At 35.1% G+C, this 27,062-nt stretch overlaps 2 protein-coding genes across 6 annotated transcripts; one reads left to right on the top strand and one right to left on the bottom strand.

The window, feature by feature from the left end:
- Positions 1-516: 516 nt before the first annotated feature.
- Positions 517-13,749, bottom strand: LOC110712175 (coiled-coil domain-containing protein 93 homolog). 5 transcript variants are annotated; one of them, XM_021890626.1, is made up of 11 exons: positions 13,397-13,749; positions 11,271-11,404; positions 9,851-9,964; positions 9,150-9,245; positions 7,938-8,017; positions 7,472-7,511; positions 7,271-7,378; positions 5,717-5,797; positions 4,777-4,904; positions 2,718-2,831; positions 517-1,048 (listed from the first exon to the last, which is right to left on the bottom strand). In XM_021890626.1, exons 2-10 carry the CDS (start codon positions 11,373-11,375, stop codon positions 2,738-2,740), a joined length of 846 nt encoding a protein of 281 aa, XP_021746318.1. In that variant the 5' UTR covers positions 11,376-11,404; positions 13,397-13,749; the 3' UTR covers positions 517-1,048; positions 2,718-2,737. The 5 variants fall into 5 exon arrangements, with proteins under 5 accessions (XP_021746318.1, XP_021746315.1, XP_021746314.1 ...); XM_021890623.1 differs by having other exon boundaries at positions 517-1,043; positions 9,150-9,308; positions 13,397-13,748; XM_021890622.1 differs by having other exon boundaries at positions 9,150-9,308; positions 13,397-13,740.
- Positions 13,750-16,865: 3,116 nt separating this feature from the next.
- LOC110712137 (U-box domain-containing protein 4-like) lies at positions 16,866-24,716 on the top strand. The gene is made up of 5 exons (XM_021890565.1): positions 16,866-17,276; positions 17,771-18,051; positions 21,873-21,989; positions 22,188-24,239; positions 24,326-24,716. The coding sequence occupies exons 2-5, from the start codon at positions 17,776-17,778 to the stop codon at positions 24,380-24,382; spliced, it is 2,502 nt and encodes an 833-aa protein (XP_021746257.1). The 5' UTR covers positions 16,866-17,276; positions 17,771-17,775; the 3' UTR covers positions 24,383-24,716.
- Positions 24,717-27,062: the final 2,346 nt, after the last annotated feature.

The raw sequence follows: 27,062 nt of genomic DNA, 5'->3' as shown, positions 1-27,062 counted from the left end.
ATCCTTATATTACTTGTTTAATTATATGTTCTAATAATTTAGGCTAATCTGACATATTGAGACCGTAAATCTCACTTTTGCAATTGCAACAGTAAAATGTTGAATCATTTGCTACTCTCTTCATCTCTAAATATTGTTTCTAATTTGACTTATTTTGTAAGCAATAGGAACGATATACAGTAGGTACCATACTTTTAATTACTTTGATCATAACGTAGAAACTAAAACAAAAGGGAAAGGAAACAACCCAACAGAAACACATCTACGGTAATAATATAATTATCAACACAAACGTAATATTTGATGCAAAATGGGACATAAGTTGGACTTATATTGGCTTGTTATTTAACTTGTGAAAATAAGTACTCAATATTTTGGAAATACAACACAGTCAACATTAATCTAACTTTTAAAATATCAAAAAAAAAAAAATAAAAAAAAAAAATAAAAAAAATAAAGGGAAGTGATACCAGGCAGACAATAAATGAATGATTTTATGGTTTTAAACCAAATAAACAAGTTAGAAACAAAAGATGAGATAATATATAAAAAGAGGCTTTGTACTGTACACAAACAAATCAACTAAATTAGGTTAGGTTGTAGTCTTGAGAGAAGACGAACCTAATCATTTCGACTTTTCGTATATCATTATCTCTAAAAAAAAAAAAAAAAAAAAAAAAAAAAAAAAAAAAAAAAAAAAAAAAAAAACCAGCTAGATTGGGTTGAATATTCCGATCATTCCAAGTAAGCCAAAGATGAAGCCACTATCAAGCTTGCGTCTCATCAATGCATCTTCACCAAATTATATCCTTTCATCTCCAGTAGACTGACTCAGCGTTTCAACCTATTCGGCTTTCAAAAATTTAAATGATGGGACAAATAAAGAATCAGACTCACATAGCTCTTTGATCTTCTGTCAAACTTATGACTACAAACATATGATCTTGCAGTCGCATTTCCAACAGCCATTCATGTTCTATCAAAATCAGGCACACAAGACACTTAACATAAGGATGTCGCTTGTCTTCTGGTCTGCCAACTACCTGAGCTGAGTACGAAAAAAAAAAAAACATTACATAATGGATGAGCTAACCAGCACAAATCAAAGTGAGTTGTGGAAAACTTTCATTACGATGCTTAAATTTGTTTCCAAATGCTCAAAATAACAATGACAGTTACAACAAAGCATCAACCTGCCTTTTCAGGCTTTGGCCAGTCCATGTGCAACCTTACACTCAAAGCATTTCTGGCGGCTAATGGAGAGGTTGTTGCCAAAGAATTCACAAGAAAATATCAGATATAAGAATGAACGTTGTCACTCGGATTCTTCATGTCAACTTAAGTGCCAATATCGGATCCCTGATATTACAACATGAGTATGGACACTTGACACTTCATTTTGAACCAAAAATATAAAATCTTCATAACATATCCAAATCTGAGAATTGGACGCAGACTCATATTTGATACAGGTATCCAAATTCGAATTACAAAGAAAATTCACAAGGAAAGAATAATTCAGCTGGATTAAAGATTTTTTTTTTTTTTCAAGTAAAAAGCATATATGAGAATCAGTTCAACATCTATCTTCAGTAACTATAACAAACAAGGCTCTCCCAAGTCCCAAGTAGGATTACCAACAGAAACTAAATTCAGAAAATGGCTTGACTGTGTGTTATGTTTTATAAATAAACATAATCAACATGACAATTAATTCTAGATGGAAATAATTATAAGCTCGCATCACCCATGCCAATGAATGGAAGCATCAAGATTCAAGAATTTATGACAATGACAAAATGTGCAGGATTGTCAGAGGTAAGGTTTCGTAGTCTAGTGAGAGGCAAGGGAAATGCATTTGAACTCCGAACCTCTGTGAACTATCTACAACAGGAAATACATGATTGTGGTGGCTGTACGATTTACAAATTACAACTGCTACTTTTGGAGACATGACACAAGTCCCAATCGCAATGAAGCATAAATTCCAAGTTTCCAGCAATATTCAAGGATGCAGTAATTTATGACAAGCACAATCAGCACTGTGACCCTAGAGAATTCCAACAAAAGGAGAGAATTTGACCGGAGAGAATATAGTAAGAACACTGAACAGGAAACTGTTTACTGTTCTGTCTTTGTCCTCATATAAAGACAAAACATTAAATATATAGCAAGTATAATACAAAGTGGAATTTTCCAGGAGCAATCGTGCTTATCCAAAATTAGCTAAACTTTTTCTTCATTCATAATCCACATTACATCAAAACTAACACTAATAGATAACAACTGCTACATGTACACACAAAATGAAACCATGTAGTAGTTCAAATCAAAGAAACAAATGTATCAAATGTGAGTTGGACAATGCAAAAACTTTGGGAGAAGTTGAGAAATACAACAAATTATTGCAGATTGGACAATTTATTTGTATACTGGCCTTGATACCACCAACACCAACAACAACAAAACATTAATCCCAATATTAAATGGGGTCAGCTAACATAAATCGTTATAAAAAATAAAAAACAAAAAAAAATAAATAAAAAAAAATAAAAAAAAAAAAAAAAAAACGTCCACAAAACATAGAACAAAAGAAGGAAAGTGATAAAATGAAAGTAGACAAAAGAGAATATAAAGTAAAATTTGCGAAAGTTTGTACACATGTCTTGATAGATTCAAAAATAAAAGTATAAACAAATTTATAATGAGACATTCACCTTGCTTCTGGAATTGCAAATTACAAAATTTCAACACGAAGAGGAAGTTTGGCCCCCTTGCTTTTCATGTAGAGCAAATTCCATCTTGAGCCTCTCATTCTTTCTACATTCTTCCTGAGGAAAAGGAAAAAAAAATAGCCCAGAGCATTAAAAATAGCCAGACAGAGCTCAAGCTTACATTTATTACAGTAACATAGTGATCACCTAGTTTCTTATTCTCTTATCTAACAACAGCATAAGCATTCAATACAAACCGTTTGTTTTCAGTAATGTGGCACAAAACTTTTGAAGTTGTAGGATGCACTGTGGCAGGCTGGGAACATATGCTTTTTCCCCCCAACATACAAAAACTTATCGTCAAAATTATTCCCGGAAGGTTTTTACTAAAGCTGGAAAGACCAACATGAACACGCACTGAGCATTGAATGTTCAGTCAAATCAAGAAAAAGAATTCAAGATACTTCACAAAGATTACAATAAAAATCACAATTATAAGAAGACAGATTTCTATCCAGGGAAAAGAAGACAAACTCAGAAAGCCAAACAATCTACTAAATTTCCAAATTTGTTGTCATCTCTATAATCACATAGAAACATGACAATAAGATCACACTGATAAACAGATAGTCATCCATCTAATTATCCAGGAAATAGACAAATTATGAAGCTAACAAAAGAGAAGTCATAATTCTAATTCATTTTGTCTTTTCTTAAGAAGTAAAAGGACTGCTAAATTGGAAGTAGTGAAGAAGGCCTTTGAAGACGATAGAAAAAAAGAGAAAAAAACAAGGCTTATCAATCTAAAATGTACCAAACTTACATGTTGGATAAGTATTAAGTAGTCCTTCCTGAATGACACCAAAGCTAAGTCTACATTCCCTCAATATATCCAATTTCCTACATCCCCCCCCCCCCGGCACGGATCTGACACGTCCAGCTGAGGGAAGCAACGTTTCATATTATTTGCAATAAAGGATTATAATTTGTGAGATATAAAAAATTCATTTGTTGCAAATAACAAGAAACGGGGGTAGTAGTTAAGTTATACCAAGCGGGTGTTTATTGTACTTTTTCATTTGTTATTTGTTACGTTCTACTAAATGATGTCTAGAAGGCAAATTATTCAATAAAACCAAAATAAATTAGATAAAGACATTTAAAATGATTAAGTACATAAAAAGTATAAATAGAAAGTCAAATTCACCTATCTAATACCTAAAACATTATAATATAATACGGAGTGGGGGCAAACGCTAGTAACCAGGTTATTTATGCTATGTCCAGTTCGACTTATCTAAGTAAATATTTGTGTAATTTCAAAAATGGTAAGATCAAATCAGACCGGATCAGAGCTAATTTTTTCATTTTCATTTACTTATCTGAAAGATCTTTAATTCTATAATCAGAAAAAAAAAATAATAATAATAATAATAAATAAGGATTACATATTTGGAAAGAACACATTAATACGAAACTAATGACATCTCATTTGAAGATTTTATATCTTAACTGTTGGCAACTATTATAAAAAAAAAAAAAAAAAAAAAAAAAAAGATTTTTTTTTTTTTTTACTGAGACAAACAGCTTTGAACTACTTGACCGTATTCAAAAGCATTATTGTTTTTAGGATCTGGATCTCAAGCAATTAGCGTACAAACAAGGCCGAGCTTGGTCAACACCAAACATAGCCTTAGTTTCCATTTTCAAGATGGAGTTAGAAAAAAGAAAATTTAGGTATAAAGATAGGCCTAGGGATGTGTTATGAAGGGAGAATGTAACAAGAGGTTCCTTAGTGGACTAGTATCTTAAGTTGTTTGTTTGTTGCTTAAATCTTCCTCAGCTGGCTACAGATCACCTTATTTGTATATATATTTTTTATTTTAGGCATAGCTCTAAGTCTCTAACCTTCAATAGCCCATATGACATATCTATTACTCCAAAATACAACTATGAACTCTTCAAGCAATAGATTCCCCTGTGATTGACCCAAATGAGTAGAAAACAGACGTTCATCAATTCCCATAAACAAAATAGAAAATACATGAGAGATTAAGTATACCTTACCTGAAAATTCTTTAAGAGAACAGAACAATGGCGTTGATCCATAATGGCTGCACTGTATTGCTCCCTGAGGGTATCAAGAGTTTTTTGCTCCACTTGTAGTCCAAATTGCACCTTCTCAAGCTTCTAAAGAATGAACCAGGACATGTGGCCATATGTCAAGAAAACAGAGTCAGCCTGTTAGGTACTGTATGCTAAACTTGTGACAATCAGGAATGTATAAATTCAGTAGTTCCTGGCTAGAAATTTAGCAGTGATAACAAATATACTTAAAGTCCCATGGCATTCTTGGGGAGTTATAGTCATCAGTTCATCAATACACATAAAGTAGGCCAAACAATTTCATGACAAGATCCAGAAGTTGATTTGTATCATCATTCATCCAAAAACATTTACCAATAAACTTGAGGTTCATGGACCCAAGTAACCCAGAACTTGATTTGGGTCAGCCACCACTACAAGCATGTTCGAAAGCAAAACAAGACCAAGGGGACAAGAGTATAAACAGCAGAACAGCCAAATCAGCAGAAGGAAGGAACAGAACAAAGGTGATTAATGAAGCACTTGTGGGAGGGGTGACTGATTCTCTGAGCATGTGATACTTTTCGTCAGCAGAAGACAAATGTAACTAAGAGTAGGTTTAATACTTGTAATAGAGCTTGAGTATAAAAAGGCAGAAGTAGTAGAATAGCAGTTATCCAGAAATTGAGAGAAAACACTTGTTATGAGAGTTGTAGCCTAAAGCTACTAAGTGAGACTGTGAGAGTAATAGCCTAAAGCTATTTATCCTTGTAAACATTTCGCCATTATCAATCAATGAATCAAGCTTCCTACCCTAATATTAGCCTAAATTCTGTCTAATTAATACTTGCCGGAGGTAGTCTATAACATATTATCTGATTAACATAGATAAGAGACCAGTGAAAGACCCAAATTACCTGCTGAATTCCCTTCATAATAGCTTCCATTGAATCAATGAGTTTTGTACGGCCAGCAGGGTCCCCTATCGCATCTGCAAACTTTGATGCAATTATTAACATATGCAAATATTCAGTAAATCTGCCAGAGCAACATATAATTTCTCCGTTTTCTAATTTTTACTTGCAACAATATGACTTATGCAGTATTTAGATACTCTACTTTGACTAGCTATACTGGTTTAATATAATCGTGTTGTATATTGTTTAGATTCACCTCGATTTATACTTTCATGATATCGGATCATTATAATTTTTATTTGATTTTGATTAGATTCACCTAGAGGCTAGATCTATACTTTCATGATAATCTTTATAATTTCTACTTATTGATAATGAAAGATATTAGTGATTGAAATAATGCATTGGCAAGCATGAAATTAGATGTGTTGCAAGTAAAAAAAAAAAAAAAAAAAAAAACACAGGAAGTATCAAGGTACTCTAGAGAATATTTTTAATTTCCCAAGCAGTCAAACATGAATGAAGACCGCCATCCGACATTTTATGATTATCAAAGTTAAACATTATGTTAGATACAGTAGTATATTATGAGTCATGACCATAGCAAGCTTGGAACAAATCAGTATACAAGAATGAAGCAACCTACAGTAACAGAGACATGAAATATTCTCAATAATTACCTCTTTTACACATTATTCTTTCAACTTCCCCTTTATCATGTTAATCTACCCTAAAGTCAGGATACGGAAGGAGGTTTATTCAAACTTGACCCAATCCAAGGGAAAAAAATTATACCTAAATCCAAACCACGTAATTGACATAAAAAGTCCAAATCCAAATTGGATTTAGAGACTAAAGGCTGTTCATTAAACCACCACGTGAGGTTCTGCCTTTTTTTTAAGAATTCATAAAAAGAGAACTTTCTAGTTTCTTCCCTTTCTCATCTCCCTTCTCTGTATCACAGTATGTTATATCATCATTGGTCACCATACTGCAGCAATAAACCAGAATAACAATGCATAACTGATATTCTGTGAAGTAGCTCCCTAAATAAGGGACTGGGCATAGCAATTAAAGCAAAGTTAGCACCCCTACTACCTAAATATTCTTTAGCTTAAGCCAATTCCCCAGGGTCAACCTCACCCCTACAAAGTCCACCCCACACATTGAGTTACAGCCTTTGACATACACTAACGGAAGCATCATGTAGATCACCAAGCAATCCATAACAAATGGATTCTACAGTAGCAACTGCATGATTATATGCACAATTGCATAACATCCACATTTCATACTCGCAATGTAAGAATTGCTTGCTCAAAAGAAAATGTTAAACCAAGTTAGCGTAGGGAAAAAAGCATTGATGGTCAATAATCAGAATATTAATCACTTTGAGAGGTCTTAACTAAAGCGAAAACATTGAAAAAAAACAAGTTTATTTTTCATTCCTAATAACCATCATATAAACACTTAGTAATACAAGTAGTACAAGCAGGATACTAAAGTAGGGAAAAGGCATAGTGAAATATGTGTGGAGCTTTATTTAATACTTACTTGTGAATCTACTGAATTCAGTAAAGATGTCTCCTTCAGCATCAAGTCCTTTATCTCAAGAAGAGCATTATAGGTTTCATAATATTTACGAGTTTGACAAAGTCTATCCTACACTTAAAAAAGAACCAAAAAGTTATTCAAACTTTGGATTGCTAAGATAAAAAGTAAAAAGAAAGAGTGACAGAAGATCAAACAAAAAACCTGCATATGAACATTCAATTCTGAAAAGCGGCGTCCGTACCTGCATCCAGTCAGTAGTATTTAGTATGTAGTCAAAAAATAGCAAAGAAAACTAGCATTTTTCAAACCCTTTAGTGCCATGAGAAACAGGATTCAACAGTCATTTATGCATCTAGTCAGCAAGAAACTCTCTGTCCCCCTACATGTATTAGAGCAAGCAAAGTTACCTGGATAACTACAATCTCATAGAGGACAATTTCTCCTCATAATGCCTTAATTTTTATTTTTTAAGGATTATCCTTCTTTTTACTTATAAAGATTTTATTCACAACTATACATCAATCAGTACAGGTACAAGCAAAGACCATAAGATTGTGTTCATATACTGGACTAAGGGAGAGGGATATATATTTATTTATTTTTTTGGAAGGACCAGGATTTATTGGGAAGACTTAAGAACTTAAAGAATGGAGACTGGAGAGCATACTGAACAAGTTCAGCTTCAATTGGAAGTTCATCAAGCTGCCTCTTCAAAGAGACCAATTCCCTCAACTTAATAGAAAGTTCCTGGCACGAGATATAGGTTAATACATTTTGTATACAGAATGAAAGAAATTCATACAACAGATCAAACAAATAGGAATACAAGGAAAGCTTCGCAACACAAAAATTAATACGACACACTGGATGAAGAGTTCACTTTCAAATGCAATTCATCCCACATTATTTTGATGAGAAGAGAGATAACTTAAAGAGTGCAATGGTGTCGATTTAAGCAGCATGTAACTTCTTAATTTCTAATCGTTTTTAGATTCATAGTCATTATTTGAAAGCTTATTGAATAAACTATACGTACATGAAGAGGAGAATTAAATCATGGAAATTATGAACACTGCAAGCTTGGAAATTGAAACTTTGCGTAAAAGAGACCATCTAAATTTCAATTCTAAGCTTGATTTTGGACATTTGGGCTTGGTTATCAATGCCTTGTCTAACCTGATAAGCATCTATGACTTTCTACTTCAATTGTGGGCTGAATGTAACCCACTTCTAAAGATTTAAATTAAGCATTAGGCTTAGAAATCAATCTCAACCCTACAATTTAAGGTTCATCACACACTGTAATGGGGCTACAAAAAAAGGACATGGGATAAGTTAGGGTTCTAGATATGTATCTGCACCTGGCCATCTAATGCATCCTACAAAATGATCATTGGCAAAAAAAACAATTATCATCCACAAAAGGATATTTGCAACTGAAAATTGTTCAGAACATTAAGCAAAATCTGGTGCATAAATATAACAGAATAAAAAAGAAATACATTCATCCATTAAAATATGATTAGATTATTCAAACAAAATGCAAATCCTATTCTTTAAACAGTTTGAAGTTTAACTCAACAACAACAAGTCAACAACAACAACAACAAAGACTCAGTCCCAAAATGATTTGGGGTCGGCTAACATGAATCGTCATAAGGAATCATACACCCTACACTAGCATACTGTTTTTTAAAGTTTAACTCAGCTACAAACACCCTACACTACAATACTATTCTTTAAAATTTAACTCAACAGCTCAACTATAAGCACTCTACACTACAATACTTTTTTTAAAAGTTTAACTTGACTATAAACACTGACTATACAGTATACACTACCATCCATATCCAAGACCATCAGAATGGCTTAATCTTACCTTTTTTGCAAATTTTAACTTCTTGGATAAGTCAAAAATAGAACAGTCAAGAAAATCATGTGGATCATTATCACCATTGCCAATCCTCAAATCTTCCTGCAATTTAGTGATCTCAGAATTGCAGTCAGACTGAAACTCATTTTCTTGCCTCTCCCGAGCCTGATTACATAAAAGAAAACGACAACCCATTTGGAAAAAAAAAAAGAAAAAAAATAAATAAATAAATTGCAGAAAATCATTAAAAAAAAATGCATAAATAAACCAAACTAGTTGCATTGAGCTAAACAACTGAGAAAATCAAAAGGCAGCCTAGATGCTGAGACATCTATGGTAGAAAAATACAAACATATAATACCTCTTTCTTTCCCTTTAGGGAGGAGGGATTGAACATCCATGGCTACATGGGATTCCCTCTTAGACTTCGTTCCCCATAGCTTATTTTTGCTTAATTTAACTTATTTTTGTAGGACTTTTGCTTAGCATAGCTTATTTTTTTCTCTAACTTAACTTATAACATAACTTATTCTTGATAAACTTAGCTTATTATTGTTGTAATTAACCTATTTTTATAAAGTTAATGAGAACAAAGCCTTCGTAGATGAGAAATGCAGAATCAAACCCATACAACATCCTAGAATCACAGCCAATAAGTACCTTAATTACTAACTTGCCACAAGATCAAATGAACTTTAACAATGTACCTTAGATTTCTTCAGCAAGGAAACCAATTTTTGCACCTTACTACCAATACCAGTCTCCTCAATTTTTTCTTTTAAAAGTTGCAACTCTGTCAAGACATAAGCCCTTCTCTCATTCTGTAAGCAGGGAACGCAAAACTTAAAGGAATACTCACTTCAACTAGGCATTAGACACAAGACATTCATTACTTCAGAGAGTTCAGACAAAGACAGATAGCATTGAAAATTTGGAATAATTATTGTTGCTCAGCGACAGACAAAATATGCCACCTATAATCACAAAATATAAAACTAAAGAGAGCCAAATGAGGAGTTGCTAAGAGTTGGTCTCATTCCCTTAACTCAATTTGCTTCTACTATAATCCTATTCAAGATACTCAACTGTATAAAAGTTATTCTATGAATCCAAAAACAATTCAAAACATTCTATATACAAATTACGAAGAATCATAATATTCTAGAAAGAGTAAAAATTGTATGATAGGTACTTCATATAGATCCCAATCTAAATCTGAATTAAGAAATACTTCTTCCGTACCAAATTAGTTGACACGTTTTGACTTTCGACACTATTTAACATTTGTGCATTATTGATATGATATGAAAAAAAAATCACGTGGGATCATGTTAGATCAATTTCAATGTGTACTTAACCAAAATTCAATTTTTAGTAGTTTAAACAATAGTATAACTAAAGATGTTTTCGATTAAATTTTCGCATAGACAATCGTGATAAAAGAAACGTGTCAACTAATTTGGAATGAAGGAAATCATGTTCTTCAAACAGACCAACACCTCATTCCTAAGAGTCCAAGATTCTAAGTTTTAAGGAATTACATTTTGAAGTACATGGATACAGGCACAAAGGAACTTTACACAATACAGAGGAAATAAATCCACATCACTGATAGATACTATTGCCAAAAGCTTTCAGCCAAATGGAGCAAATTCTAAACCCTATGAGTGATAGTGGTGCCTTCAAAACATCAAAAAAAGGTCAACTATGCATTAAAAGAACATTCAAAGAAAAGCAGCCAAGACTAGAGAAAACATTACAGTAACCACTGCTGCCTGTTGAAAGAATTTTTTATTTTAATTAAGGGCAGATCTATAAACAATAAGATGCTTGCACCCCCTTATCCCAGGCAAAGAGGTTGACTGTTTCCAAAAGACAAGTCCAAACTAGCAGTGTCAATAAGTAGCAATAATTAGGCATGGGTACTTCCAACATTTATGAAATTATGAAATATAAATACTTTTAAATTTCTTGAAAATGTCAGCAGATAATTCATATCTTGATTAAATCACATTTATGGAACTCCAATTGACCAAAACTAGTAAAACAAACTTGATAGGTAACAGTTAATATTGTAATTGGCAAGTGGAAGCAATAACCACACTCTAGTAAGACAGAAAACTTTACCTCATAATTGCTATCATGCTGATGTGTCTTGACAGTCCATTGCACAGCAGGATCGATGCCAGCATAATCACTATCGCCAACCTGGGTAGCCTTGGGAGACCCCATCAACTTAAAAAGAGTCTTCAACTGTGTCACTAAAAAATAGTAAAAATAGAGCAACAGCAGTCAAATACATTAGCATTTATAAGAAAAGAACATTATTTTACCATTACAATAACTGCAAAGAGTAGTAAATTTATCAAGCTCATGCAAAAAAAAAAGTTAGCAGCAAAAATTTTCTACCCATGCACTCCAAAATCTTCAGTAACAACCAAGTACTTGAGAGACTTGCACTTAGAATGCCAACATAGCAAAAAGGACTGCCAACGTGTCATAGACCTGTCATCCACCTCCACTGAGCCACAATTGTGGGTGTACACAAGGAACAAAAGTGGAAGAGGGGACAAGAATCAACCACGGCAATTGGAAGAGGACAATTCAGCACATGAAGACAAGGGTTGTTAAGGAAACACTTAAGGGAGTGGCAACATGGGTCTAATTTCTGATTTGCTTAAGTACAGAAGAAGACAAACACCAATTAATGCTAGGTTACCTTTTGTTGTATGGCTTGATTATATAAAGAGCAGTAGAATAGTTGTAAGGATTATGCGAAAATTTGGGAGTGATATATTGTATTGAGAGTAGTAACGTAAAGCAACCTTTTGAGGGTGATAACCTCAAGTTATCAAGTTATCAACTTATCCCTGTAATTCTATAAAGCTTCTGCTTCAATTAAACAATCATCAAGCTTTCAATCTATTTTCTGTTCAATTAATTACAATTGCTTAGTACGAACTTCAGTCTATAACACAATGATGATTTCTCAACAACATTAATACTAATGACCATTAAACATGTACTACCTCCATTAGTGACTATATGCACAGGGATTGAGGAAGTGAGGAGAGAGAATGTAGCAAGTAAGCCACATTTGAGAAATAGTATGAGAGAGTTATAAGTGGGGTTTGTATAAGAAAAAATATGAAAGCGTATAAGGTAGGGGGAAGAGTAACCAACACAAAGGAACTGGCGAAGACGGAAATCATAATCAAGTCAAAGGAACGGAGGTACTCCCTCTGTCCCTTGATGTATGCTCCACTTTTCTTTTAGTTTGTCCCTTTAAGTTTGCTTCCAAACTACAAACGGTTGTAGGGGACCACAACTTTTCTCTCACAACCTTACATTTCGTCCTATCACTCTTCTCTCTCATAAACTCCCCTCCACCAAAAATTAAAAAGTCAACTTCACCCCAATGGGGGCAATAATAAGGAACAGAGGGTGCCAAACAAGGCGAGGTTCAAAATAAAACATGCAAGGGTTGTTTAACCTCTCAGATTTTAATCATTCTCTCAAAAACCAACTATCAATTAACTTAATTCATCACTTTTACATAGCTCTTCGAATAAATCCAAAATAAAACACTTGTAACAGCACTAGTTTAACTAATAAGCACTCGCCTACTCTTAAAATCTGTCACTCTTCCTTTCTTTTCAACCCTCTAATCAAGTGTTCAATTCTGAAAAATACTTAGGATCATAATAATTACTCCATACATCATTTCGCTATTCTATTCCTACATGACAAATTTCTCCATCTTCCTTTAACAAACCTCACGAGACGAAAGCTTTTCCTTTTCCAACATAATCTATGTCATTCGGACTTTTTACTTCACCATGAGCATTCTGACACTTGACATGTACCCATGTCCGACATGAGTACCTGAATTGGAGTTACATATTACTCAAGCAGTCCCTGGACTGCGGCCGCCTTGGCTCAGGGAGAAAATTTTCATTTTCAGGGTTCTGTCCTCACATTAAAGGGTTGTATGATCAAAAGCATGCAACACATTAGCAATCAAATTTGACTCAAGCATCAAATTCAATTCTTCTCCCCTAAGGATACGATGATAATCAAAATTGTAGCAACGAAATCGCACAATATAATCATTCATAACTTCAGGAATCAAGACCAATAATTCAATATTCCACCTTAGAAGAACCCTAAATTGAATGTACTGACGAATAAATCAATGATTAACACTATATTGTAAAATTGATATTCGATTTTTTAATATAGAGCAATTTTACCTCAGAAGTTGCTTCAATGGAGGAGAAAATGCTCGGAAGCCGCTTCAATGGAGAATTCAGAGTAGCTTCAGGAGAGAGGGAGGGAGGGTGCGAAACTGCTAGTACACGTAATCAATATTTTTTTTTTTTTTTTTATTAAGTTTTTTCACCAGTTAGGCCTGTTCACTCCCTCTAAAAAAAATTGATTAATAATTAATGAAACATTCACGTGTACTAGCAGTTCAGGGGCTGTTTGGTTAGGGGTATTCATCAAAGGGAATGGGAATCAAGAGGAATCATTCCCTTTGTTGTTGTTTGTTAGGTCTTTTTTTCCATGTCCTTTACCCTCTCCATTCCCCAAAATCATTCTAAGTTGATTTCCCACCCCCCGAGGTATTTCCATTCTATTCCCTAGTTACCACCATACCACCACCCTCCCCACCACCGGAACAGCTAGCCACCCCACCGAAACCCCTCCCCTCACCCTCGCCATCCCTCCCCCACCCCCGGAACAACCAGGCACCCTAGCGAAAACCTCCCCACCACCGAAACAACTAGCCACCACACCACCACACTCCCCACCACCGAAACAGCTAGCCACCCCACCGAAATCCTTCGCCTCACCCTCACCCACCACCGAAACAGGTTTGGATGGAGATTTGAAATCGGGAGTGTATTTTAAGGTTGATGAGGGTCTACGGAAGACGGTGGTGGTGGTGGTGGGAGAGGAGGAAGAATAAGAAGCGGTTGGGTTTACATGGGGTTTCGAGGGTGGTGGGAGAGCCGACCGATGGTTTTACGGGGAGAGGGAATTGTTTCTAGGGTTTTGCGGGGTTGGGGGAGGTTTTTTCAGGGGAGGGGAGAGCTATGCGGGCACGGGGAGCAGCGGCGAGGGGCGGGGGAGGTGTGGCAAAGGGTGGCGAGTGGTGGGGGAGGTGCGGCGAAGGGTGGCAAGTGGTGGGGGAGGTGCGTCGAGTGGTGGGGTGGCTTGGTAGTGGCTGGAAATGGTGGGAAGTGAAGCAATTAGGTAGTTATGTGGTGGTGGTGTGGTGGTTGGATTGGTGGCAGTGTTTCCCTTTGTTTTTAAAACAAACAACATCGAAAATTTAAGGTAATTTCATTTCATTCTTTTCCATTCCCTTTGCTCATTCCATTCCGTTTATCTTGTGTAAACCAAACGACCCCTTAGTTTCTACATAAGGGAGAGTGACGAATAAAATAAGCTTGGTTTAGTAAAAATAATTTAATTTCAGTTCAATAATAATCAGTAACAAAATAACTAAACTAGAGAATTAGTAAAAATAATTTCAGTTTAGCAAGAATGAACGATTCCCCTAAAAATTGTTTAGATGTAAATTAACTAGATGATCCCGTGCGATGCACGTTTTGTATGTATTTTTTACACACTTTTTTTGTATTAATTAAATTATTTTTACTAAACAGAAATTAATTTTGATGAACTTAAATTATTTTTGCTTAACTAAAATTAATTTTACTGAATTGAAATTATATTTTGCTGCAACGATTTCCCTTAATTAAATCCCTATTTGTATCTGTACAAAAACTTATTCCTACCATATTGTCCACGTAGGATTGGTGGACGCTTCGTTAATTTATTTATTTTTGTTAGCGGTTTTATACCTTAAAATCACAAACAGCGTTAGGGGTTCTTGCATTTTTAATGTATAGAACCGCTTCCACCAATCCTACATGGACTATATGGTGGGAATAAGTTTTTATACCGACGCAAATAGGGAATTAATTTAGGGAAATCATTGCAGCAAAATATAATTTCAGCTCAGTAAAATTAATTTTAGTTAAGCAAAAATAATTTAAGTTCATCAAAATTAATTTCTGTTTAGTAAAAATTATTTCAGCATAATAAACCACTAATATCGTGATGGTTCATTAATTAAAATCATTATCGATATTAATTAAAAGTCGGTTCTCTTCACCTTATTTTTACTTATTTTAGGTTTAATAAATTTCAGGTAAGTTTTATGTAAGTTCAATTTAGGGAAAATATGTTCTAATAAGGGTACCTAGGTTTAAATTACAAACTAAAATAAGTTTTAATAAGTTCATATAAGGCCCTGTTCACTTTACCAAAAAACTAATATTCAGTAAAAATAAGTCATGTTCAGTATATATAAGTTCAATTCAGTAAATAAAAGTTCAGTTTAGCTTAAATAATTTCAATTAGTCAAAATAATTCCACTTCAGCAAAAATAAGGTGAAGTAAACAGGACCTAAATTCAGATAAACATAAGATCAGATAGGTAAAAAGTCAGGTGAATAGAATATACCCTAGATTAATTGGGTTTTCTAATATTTTTAACTTCGTACAATGCTATGAACCTATGAAATACATTTTTTTTATTGTATAGTTAATGATTAATTAATATTTAAAACTTACATGTTAAATTTCAATCAAATGGAAATTCAATAAAATTCATATGTAAATATTGAATTTTGATTGATATTGCTCTCAAATGGACTTAAAGTTTATACATATGAACTTATTATATCAATCATAATGTAAATAACTGTAAACTAAGAATGCAATTCAATCTCAACCTATGAATTGTGAAAGATGGGTGTTTGGTACGTGAGAGTTATGGTGGGAATGAGACTTTTTTCATTTTCAAGTGGATAAAACTCCCGTGTTTGTTTATTGGATTTTTTTTTTACAAAGGTGAGAAGTGTGCATGTAGACTTGCATCACAATGTAAAGTTTAGGAATGAGTTTAAGATTATATGTCCTCTATTATTAATATAATATCATCTAAAGCGGCTAATACTAGGAATGATGAGGAAAGGTAAAAAAATGACTAAAGTTTCATTTTGATTATATGTTTTTGTAAACATATACGAAGTATAATCAAATTACCCTCATCGACATGTTACCAAAAAAAAAAAAAAAAAAAAAAAAAAAAAAAATTATGTTTTAAAGTACATATGAATATTTATTTATTACGAAGTACTCAATACTCCATTTGTCCCTAATAGATTTAGTTTCTATATGCTTTAAATTTACCTTTAACTTTTATGTTTTAAAGTACATATGAATATGCCCCCGACTCGCCTCTCAGCTCCTCTCCTCTTATCTCCTCCTCTCTTCTAGGGTTTGTTTACGTGTTAGGGTTTATAAAAAAAGGTAATCATCTTTTGCCCTACTATCAGTTTGTTGGTAAAGATTTGTTCGGGATTGCATCGGTTGTCGAGTTTTCAAATGCGTTCAAGTGAATCAGATGAAAATCATTCTTACGGCTACAACAAATCGTTATACCGTCTCTCCGAAAAGGCTGTATATTCCAGCGATGTATGCGAGAGATGTACCACATTGCAAGATATATTCAACGATCATAAGGAAACCCTAATTTGATTCAATTTTATTTATTTGTTGATTTAGATTTCATTTGTAAATGTCGTATGACTTTTTATTAATGAATTGATTTATTTCAAAAAAAAAAAAAAAAAAAAAAAAAAAACATATGAATATTTATTTAGTATGGATTACTCAATACTCCATTTGTCCCTATTAGATTCAGTTTTTTATGCTTTAAATTTACCTTTTTTGAATAAAAGCGTTAAAAGTTTAAAACTTTAGAGAAAAGTAAAAAAACAAAACCAACAATTAGGATCGAAGAGAGTAAGAACTTAAAAAAAAATCACAAAAAAAACAAAAAAAAAGGCAATTCAAATTGATTTTTCCAATAGAATTATGAGCAGTAGTTGTTTATAATTTGGCCCTTTTGGTAGTTTTGGAGCCTTTTCACATGTACGCCTGCCTCGCTGCATTCCCTCTCCTTTTTCTCTCTCCTCCATTGAAGCGCGTACTCTCAATTCTCCATTCAACCTATTTCTCACCTTTCTTTCCTCCATTGAACCAGCTCCTAAGGTCAGATTTCTTCTTCTTATTCTTAATTATCGAATATCAATTTCACAATCTCTGTTAATCTTTAAATTAATTAATTGTCATTTTAATCCATTTAGGGTTCTTCTATGCTGGATTATTGAATTATTTGGTTATAAATTACTGAATGATTGATTATAACCAGCAATTTCGTTGCTAGAATTTGCTATATTCATATTTTCAAGCGAGAAGAATTTAATTTGATGATTGAGTCAAATTTGGTTGCTAATGTGTGCAGAATTTTGTTTTGTATAATTGTTCAATGTTAGGAATGGAACTATGAAAATGGAATTGTTCTCCCTGAGCCGGGGACGGGGACAGGGACGGGTGTGATTGTTTGACCAATTTACGTTGTTAAAGTTTTGCTTCTTGTTTGATCGGATTGCGATGAGTATGTGTTTGGTAGGCCTAATGCTTGTTGGCAGATTCGGAGTGTACAGTATTTTTTGACATGTTCGGAGATTTGCCTTCCTATGCAGGTGTAATGGAGGTCTCCATTTGGAGGGCTCTTCTTCAAAATATATCGTCGTTTTTAAGTTTATCATCACGTGACGGCTTTGACTCAGAACCGGTGCGAAAATGCTACCAGAAGATGGAAGAGATATTTAAGTTGTTAAAGCCGATAATTGATGCGATTGTGGATACTGAAGTAGCCTCTGATGAGCGACTCAATAAGGCACTACAAGAACTTGGATTGTCTATCGATGAGTCACAAGATCTCTTTGAGAGCTGGCATCCTTTGGCAAGCAGAGTTGATCTTGTATGTTTTGAATTTTGTTTGAGTATGTTTTTTCTCTGTTTTTTTAATAATTGCGATGTGGAGGTGTGGCCTGTGGGGGTGGGTTAGGGAGGGGGAAGGTTTGAATTTTATGGAGCTCGTGGTGAGGAGTGAGGAGATATAGAGTGATAAAAATGAGCCCATGTGATGAGGTGAGACTTAGAGAGAACGTACTAGCAAAAAAGGTGATGATGCATATTTCTTAAAAATAAAAGTGCTGCAATTATCAAAGAACAAAGGAACTATATTTAAGAGCTTTATGTTAATTTTCACTTCTTGCCATTTTACTTTGTAGTTGACCTCGTCCTAATCTTCATAAGGTTGGCTGAATTGGAAAAAAAATTCCTGAGATACTTGTAGTCTCGTACTATCTACAGTGCTTGGAGAATAATTATCTCATATCCCTGTATACAAAATACTTTGTTTGTGTGAATTTCTAAATCCCCCACTTAAACTACGTGTCATTTCTAAAAAATATCCTAATCCACCATCTCACTCATTTTAAAAAGTGTATAAACCTCATTCCTTATATGTGCCTATTTGCCAAACGAAATCAAGACCAAGAATTTTCCTTCAATTCTCCTATGATCCTGATCTTCTTGGCACCTTTTTTTATGAATTGTCTTGAGGTCTAGCAGAATGGACCTTTGAAGCAATGACATTAGAAATGTTGGGGACAGAGGAAGAGGGTATTCGGTTTTGTTTTGATTTTGTCAAAACAGGTTATTAATACTCTTTATTTTGGTAAAGATGTCAGGAAAATGTGACTATTATCTGCAGTTTATATGATCATGAGATCTTGCTATGCCTGCTAAAAGTTTGACATCTACTATGTCTAACAAGAATATCCATTTTGTTTGGTTGAAAATTTTATGTTATGCTTGTTGCCTTAAAAAGTTGACACTGAATTATGTCTAAGATGGTTATCTATCTTCTCATATGACTGTGTTCGCACATATCCTGTAATTACTGTAAAAAATGAACCTGATGGTTTTTATTTCACGTATGAGTTCGAAGACTTCGACATACTCCCATAATTGATATTTTAGGACAGATTGATCAGTTACATAATCCTTTTTGTCATGTGTGATTTCATCTAATTAATTTAATTAGAAGGAAAAATACTAGATTAGAGTGAGTATATTGGCTGTCAATCTATGCTTTGCAATTAAACTAGATGATTAACAGAATACAAGGAAACTTATTAGGCTGGTGATGTGGATCTAGGAAAAGGATTGTGATCAATGTTCAAAAAACCTAAAGGTGTTGGAGTCAGGAGTCTTAGAACCTAGGCAAAAGCTCAGGTGTTAGTTGCAGTTAATAAGAATCTAAAACTTTTGGTGCAAAATGTTCTTTATAGGTGTACCTTTGCACCTCCCTATGTTCGCATTTAGCTACTCTTTGCCTAGCCTAATATAAGCGTTTTAGCCATATTGCCTTAGGCTTCAAAGCCTAGGTATGATTTTTTTTTTTTTACACTTGTGGAACTGCAGATTATAGTTAGAATGTCTCTTCCTTGACCTTCTATGATTTAGTTAGCATTCGGCTAATAACAATAACCTGTCTCTTGTCCCTGTAGTCCTATTTGCCATGGCGCGGAGCTTAAAAACCAATCTGTTAACACTATTTCATCAGGAAAGAAAAAGAAGAATAGCTTACTAAAGAAACTCCAGCTGTCCTTTTAAAATCATCCTTTCTAATTATTACCACAACTGGCACAACTCTGGGTGAAAATTATTAGAACCAGGAATACCAAGAAATCCTAATCGTTGTTCTGCTGGGGCACAAGGCGCCCAATTCCAGGCCGACTTAGATTATATAGTCTTACAAGGATAACCAATTTCTTGTGACTTCTTTTGGGGATCTGTCATTCTTGGTGAGAAACATACTAAATAAGGAGGAAAGTAAATACTTTTCAGTAAGTAAAGTAGCAGTCCATAGCTTGGATACCATGATTAGTATTTAAAAAAGAAAAAAGAGAGATAGCCAAACATATTGAGAAAGAAGAACCAGAGCACCAATCGCTTGCACATGAAGTACACTGATAGAACCTTGTTTGGTAGTTTCTCAAACAAAGGTGTTGTCCTTGGGATATTGATGATATTATATGCAGTTTTAGGTGTGTTGATTCTGTTGTTTGGTTGGCTCTGCAACCTTGTTTCCTGGGTAGACATTCAATAGAATTCTCATTTAGCTGTTGGGGAAAAAAAACTGGGAAGAGTCATGGCCAGTAGTTTATGGATCGACTCCAATATATTGAAGACGAGCACATAGTCAGTATCAAACTATCAACATAAACGGTTGACAACTGCCACTGGTGGACAACAATTAGCAAGGGCCGGCAAGAACCAGAATTGGCAGCAAATATTTAGACTATTGTGGCAGGACTCCGCCTTAGCAGCAAATTTGGCTAAAGATTAAGGCAAAGGTGGAATGAATCCAAACATGTTACATTCCTTCCGTTCTAAAAACTCGCAACACTTGCCTCTTTTGGCCGTTTCTAAATACGTGCAGCATGTCCTATTTTGACATGGGACTGTTTATTGTATTGTTTCTTTCTCTCTTTAACCCCACGTGTACTAATCATTTAATGTTTCTGTCTTCAATAACTATTAAAATAATCATTAGCCCCACTTGCATTTTAACATATCACTTTTCTTGTACTACCCACTTATACTCCAAAAACTTCAAATACAAGTGTTGCATGTATCTGGGAACGGAGGGCGTATCATTTTTAATCCTTATCATAAAAACCCATATGTCTTAGATATAATTGTTGTACATTAGAGTTCCATGCAATCTTGGAAAAAAGTATCCAAAGCTAGGTTGGAAACTAGAAAAATTAGTGGTATCACAAAAGTACAAATTTTTATTTTTTTCAATTAATTTATTTTTTACCGATATGTCCCTTTATAGAAGTAATTTAAGATTTTAAGGGGGTGTTTGATTTGAGAAGGGGAAAGAGAAAGAGTTTAATTAAGGAAAACAAGGACAATGGAAACTGGAAAGAGAAGCCCTTAGATTTACAAGGTTGTTTGTTATAGAGACAACAAATTTAAAGCCTAACTTATATCCACCACTCCTTCCCTTTCAACCACCCCTTGCCTTCACTACAGCCGCCACTCTGTTGCCCTTTACTACAACCACTAATCCTTCTCCTCTCTTTCTGCCATCAAAGCAATACACTTTCTTGCTCTCTCTCTTTTTTTTTTTTCGGTGGGATTAGGTGAAATTCAGGTTGTTAGGTGGTGGGTGGGGTGTATTTCTTGTTTTTAGAGGTTGGCGATATTCGTGGTGGAACAAATTTCGTGGTTTTAGGGGTGGTGGGTAGTATTGGGTAAGACGGAAGATCGGTGCTGAGGTGGTTGGGTCAGTGGTGGGTGGTTGTAAATGGTTGGTGCAAGTGGTTGAAGGCAGTGGTGTTGGTTGGTAGAGTGGAGCCATTTCCTTTGATGAAACCTTTGTGGGGGTGGATAATCAATGTAGAGTAAAATGTGGTAAACTATAGGGTAAAGGGAATGGAAAAATTGAACTAATAAACAACTAAGGGAATTACGAGAGTTCATTGCTTTACCCTTTCTTGATATCCCTGTACCAAATGCCACCTAAGTGTTTTGAAATTGATTTTTGAATAGCTACTTTTAAATTCAGACTAAAGTAACTGAATATTATACCGATGTAAACTCTGGATCATTCTCCCACTTCTAGGCAAGTTAGATTGAAGTAATGTCATGGCATTTGACCTCTCTAAAATTTTGCCTTATGCTTTACTTTCGCTTTGCTCTGACTTGCCTTATATATAGGTATTCCGAGCTGAATCGTTGACAGCAAAGATCCGGAATTGTGTTTTGGAATTCTTCTGGCTGCTTAAAGATTCACATCAGTCCCTCCCTGTGGAGCTGAGCTCATCATCTCTTGAGGTACCTCTGGCTGTCTTACTGAATACTGATATTTTTGTTTATTAGAATATTTGAGATACCATTTACGAAGTAAAATCATATGGGTTATCTCATCTTTGCATCAGGGGGCGCTATATTGTTAGTACTTTTGTGATTTGTAACCTGCCAATGAGTTATGTAATGGAATCTCTAATAGTCTTCCCGGTCTCTGTTTGACAGCACTGTATACAAAAGGTTAAGAACATAGGATGTGATACTACATCTACAATCATCAGTGATGCTGTGAAGGATCAAGCAGGCGACCATGGGCCAAGCCCTGAGCGACTTGTAAAAATTGCTGATTGCCTGGGCCTAAGGTCGAATCAAGAAATTCTCATTGAGGCCGTGGCTCTTGAATCACTGAAGGAGAATGCTGAGCAGGCTGAAAAGAATGCAGAGGTTGATGATTATGAACAGTTGATTTCTCTTGTCACACGCATGCATGAACGCCTTGTAATGTTGAAACAGTCCCAGAGCTGTACACCTGTCCCTATACCAGCTGATTTTTGTTGTCCTCTTTCCCTTGAACTTATGACAGACCCTGTCATTGTATCCTCAGGCCAAACATATGAACGTGCTTTCATTAGGAAATGGCTTGATCTTGGTCTTACTGTATGTCCAAAGACAAGGCAGTCATTAGTTCACACCAATCTGATTCCTAATTATACTGTTAAAGCACTGATTGCAAATTGGTGTGAGATAAACGATGTGAAGCTGCCTGACCCTATGAAGTCTATTGATAGAGATCAACCATTGGCCCTACTTTCTCATAACGATTCCGGTCCTGGAAAGGATATTCACATACAGTCTCATTCTAGAGGTAACCAGCCTGCATCGCCTGAGTCAATACGGTCTGCAGTTTTTGATGGCAAAAATTCCAGCCATTCAAGTGACCTTCGCCGAGAAGGGGCTTCCCCATTACATCCACGTTCTTCATCAGATAGCTCTATGTTTCGCATGGTTGATAAAGAGCATGGATTGGATGTTGGGAGGATATCTCTGGAAGACAGGCTGAGCAATTCGGAGAGAAAAAGTGTAGATTCAAATGGTCAGTACTCTGGGTCGCCAGCGCGTAGAGATTATGCTAATGCTATCAATACTCATGAACAGCCATCTGAAAGAAATGATGGAATGTCCTTAGGTGGAAACAGAGTATCGGACATGAATTTTGCTCAACGATTATCTGGAGATGCCAATCAGGTTTCACAGAGTTCAGATGTTGATAGCCGTGATGCTTCTGGAGAACTATCAGAAGAACCACATACTGCTGTCCCTGAGAGCACTTCCCAGAGGGAACATGAGTTCCCACCTAGAATAATGGATACGAGATCCCGTAGTCAAAATATTTGGCGCCGTCCATCAGATAGGCTTGTACCCCGGATGATTTCTTCATCGACCACAGAAACAAGACCTGATCTCTCTGAAACTGAAGCTGTAGTTAAGAAGTTGGTTGAGGACTTACATAGCGAGTCAGTGGAAACACAAAGAGATGCAACAACACAACTGCGTCTACTTGCAAAACACAACATGGATAACCGTATTGTGATTGCCAATTGTGGGGCCATAAGATTGTTGGTTGATCTGCTTCAATCGACAGATCCAAAGACACAGGAAAGTGCCGTGACTGCTCTCTTGAATTTATCAATTAATGATAATAATAAAATCGCTATCGCTGATGCAGACGCAATAGAACCCCTGATCCATGTTCTTCAGACCGGCACTGAAGAGGCTCGGGAGAACTCGGCTGCCACACTTTTTAGCCTCTCAGTAATTGAGGAAAATAAATCTAAAATAGGCAGGTCTGGGGCTATTGGACCTTTGGTTGAATTGTTAGGAAATGGGACTCCTCGGGGAAAAAAAGACGCTGCCACTGCTTTGTTTAATTTATCTATATATCATGAGAACAAACTTAGAATTGTGCAGGCTGGTGCTGTAAGGCATCTAGTTGAGTTGATGGATCCAGCAGCAGGTATGGTTGATAAGGCTGTTGCTGTTTTGGCAAATCTTGCTACGATTACTGAGGGAAGGACAGCCATTGGCCAGGCAGGAGGGATTCCTGTTCTTGTAGAGGTTGTTGAACTGGGCTCTGCGAGGGGGAAGGAGAACGCTGCTGCTGCACTTCTACAACTTTGTACTTTCAGCGCCAGATTTTGCAATAATGTACTCCAAGAAGGAGCTGTACCACCTTTGGTTGCTTTATCACAATCAGGGACTCCCAGAGCCAGAGAGAAGGTACAATTGCTCTGCATCCCAAAATTACCAATGTGTGATTACTGGAAATATACTCTAATATTTAGAGAACATTTTTTTTTTTGCAGGCTCAAAGTCTTCTAAGTTACTTTAGAAACCAACGTCATGCTAATTCCCGAGGATGAATTGGCAACCAAAACATTTTAAGGTCTATGATTGTTTGTAAGTTCTATACGATGTAAATTTGACATGCAAATAATGCTTATGATTTTTTAGCACGACGTATTGTTGGCATTGTTTGTTGATTGCAAGTGTGATCATTATTTCTGTGTAAGGTTTTATTTTTTGTCTCCCACTGTACTCCAGGATTGTGCAGTATAATGACAGAGGAGTGGCTAATTTGCCTGCTTTGTCATTATAGAACTTTAGCATCATATTGTATTGCTGTCAGTCTGGTTCTTCCTTATTCCTGTCTCGAACTTAAGCCCTTTCTATCATCATTCACCATTCGTTAAAGCTTCTGTCATGTCGGACTTGAGGTGCTGCTAGTATAATATTTGAGCAATTATATTGATTTAGGATTTTTAAAGTAGATTTATAATTTGTATATTACTTTATACTACTTCATCATAGTTATCGTTATGAAATTCGATGTTGATCTTGTTCAACCTTGATGTATTTTCTTAACGTATGATAAATTGATAATTAGATTGTTTCGGTTATCCATCTATCTGAACCAATCTGATCCGACCTCGTATATAGTATTGAGCATATATATTTTACTGTGCATTTTTTTTTTCTTTTCATATTTGTAAGTAGCATATGAAAGTATTACATATAGCAAGTAGTGCCATATTTGAGGCTGCAGGAAATTATCAGCAGTTTGGTCAAGGCTGGTTGCTGCTAGGGCCTTGTTCGTGCATTGAGGACATAGAAGAGGTGATTGGTATGTGTATTGGCCTTCTCATGCTGTGCATTAATGGGCTGTATCTGCGATGTTGGTGGTTGTTGAGTTCATACTCCATGTTATCTGGTTCATTTTGGGGGTATTATTTCGATTTGCATCAAAAATGATTTTAATTACTTGCAGGGAATGAAGGAGGAACTAACTTTTCACTCCAAGATTGATTTTGACACTTCTTTTGTGTCTTTGTGAGAGTGCAGTTTATGTGTAGTGTGAATCACTTTAAAAGGAGTGTGGAAATCAATTTTAGGAGTGTGGAAATCAATTTGAGGAGGCGATTTGCTCTGCAACGATTCTGTAAGACTATTGGTGACTGTATTCTCTTATAGAGGACTAGAGGTGTATAGATTTCGGTCTTGGAAAATATCTTTTACCAAGGAGAAGGGAGAAGTGAAAGCAATGGTTCAGTTTTTCACATTTTGGCTTTCTAAATTCAGCACTTCTCAGTTCTCATGGTAAACGTATCATTTTAGATTCTGAAACAATCATCCTTTTTTAAATTTTACAGGGGTAAGCCCAACGAAAGCAATTAGCTAGGTTTGCACCAAAAAAAAAGTAAACTTTTATTGAACTGAAAAATTCTTGTACCATAAAAAAGTTCTTGATTCAATTTTTTTTTTTTTTTTTTTTTTTTTTTTTTTTTTTTTTTGACTTAAATTTAATAGCCTAAATTAATACACTTTTCATTGTACTAGAGGACTAAAGGTTGGCTGTGATTTACTAAATTGCAAAGTTTTATAAGAAAAATGGTGCCTGGTACCAAGCATTACTCTAATAAGTAATAATTGAATTTACTCCTCGTCCCTAAAAAGATTGTCCCTATGCCGTATATTGTTTATCCTTTTAAATTCTCTCCATACCTTACATAGTTACATCGCATAACATTACTGAACTATTTAAATAAAACACCGCCGTGTAGTCGTGTACCAACTCTCACTAGTCAAAGACCAAAATTTAAATTACAATTAATTAGTTTCAATTTTCAAATTATATCATCTTATACTTCTTTTTTCAACCCATATTGGCTCGTTCAAATTCGTACGAATTTTAAAATATTGGAAGCAATCTAATGTCAAATTTATATGCGGGCTGCAGTATCAAATGAATTCCTTTATACATCAAGTCTACACTATGCATGTGTAGCGGCGCAAGCACTGCTCGAGACATCAAAACCTGCTGATTACATTAGCTATTAAGCTACAAGGAATAAAATTGTTATGGTCACCCTGAACAAATTTCTCATACAAACAAGCTAAAGTTCTATTGAATTGTTCAAACGCATCGCGCTGGATGTAGATCCTCCTTGCAGCATTTGAAATGTTTACACCCCAAGATGAAGGGAAATGACCCTGTCCAACAAAATATACTTACCTTGCGGCTGCTGTACCTGCAAAACTGTAGCAGCAAAAGTTACACCACAACCAATGTTAAGATCTGAGTGCTGATGTATAGAAAAGAAATTGGAATAACAACAGCAGACAAATCTTTATCAAAGATGGTGTTTAAGATAATGTACAATAATGAGTGGTAAATGATTCAGATAAACAGAATAAAATTGCTAGGAACGACTCTTGATCAGAGCCTTCTCCTTAACTGTGCTGACGATATTTCTCCTATTCATTCTTTATCCTAAACCCAGAAGGACAGACTTGCTTGCTTGTTCCTTGGCATGTCTTTCTGCAGTATACTCATCTCCCAGTCTTCATTGGATGTTCCTTTCTTTCATTCTCGCTCTTTCAAGCAGTTGTCACCTAGGTTGAACAAGTTTAGTAAATACACAAAATACACCATTCAAAATAGTATTTCCTCTACTTCTCTTTTATTTTTATTTTTTCTAATTTTTTATTGTGTAATTGTGTAATGACTTTCTGTAGTATTCACATCCCCTGCTTTGACCATCT

This window comes from Chenopodium quinoa, unplaced genomic scaffold, assembly GCF_001683475.1.
Source record: "Chenopodium quinoa cultivar QQ74 unplaced genomic scaffold, ASM168347v1, whole genome shotgun sequence".
Taxonomy (NCBI): Eukaryota; Viridiplantae; Streptophyta; class Magnoliopsida; order Caryophyllales; family Amaranthaceae; genus Chenopodium; species Chenopodium quinoa.
Note: the sequence above shows the minus strand (reverse complement) of the source record. Positions and strands in the feature narration are given on the sequence as shown.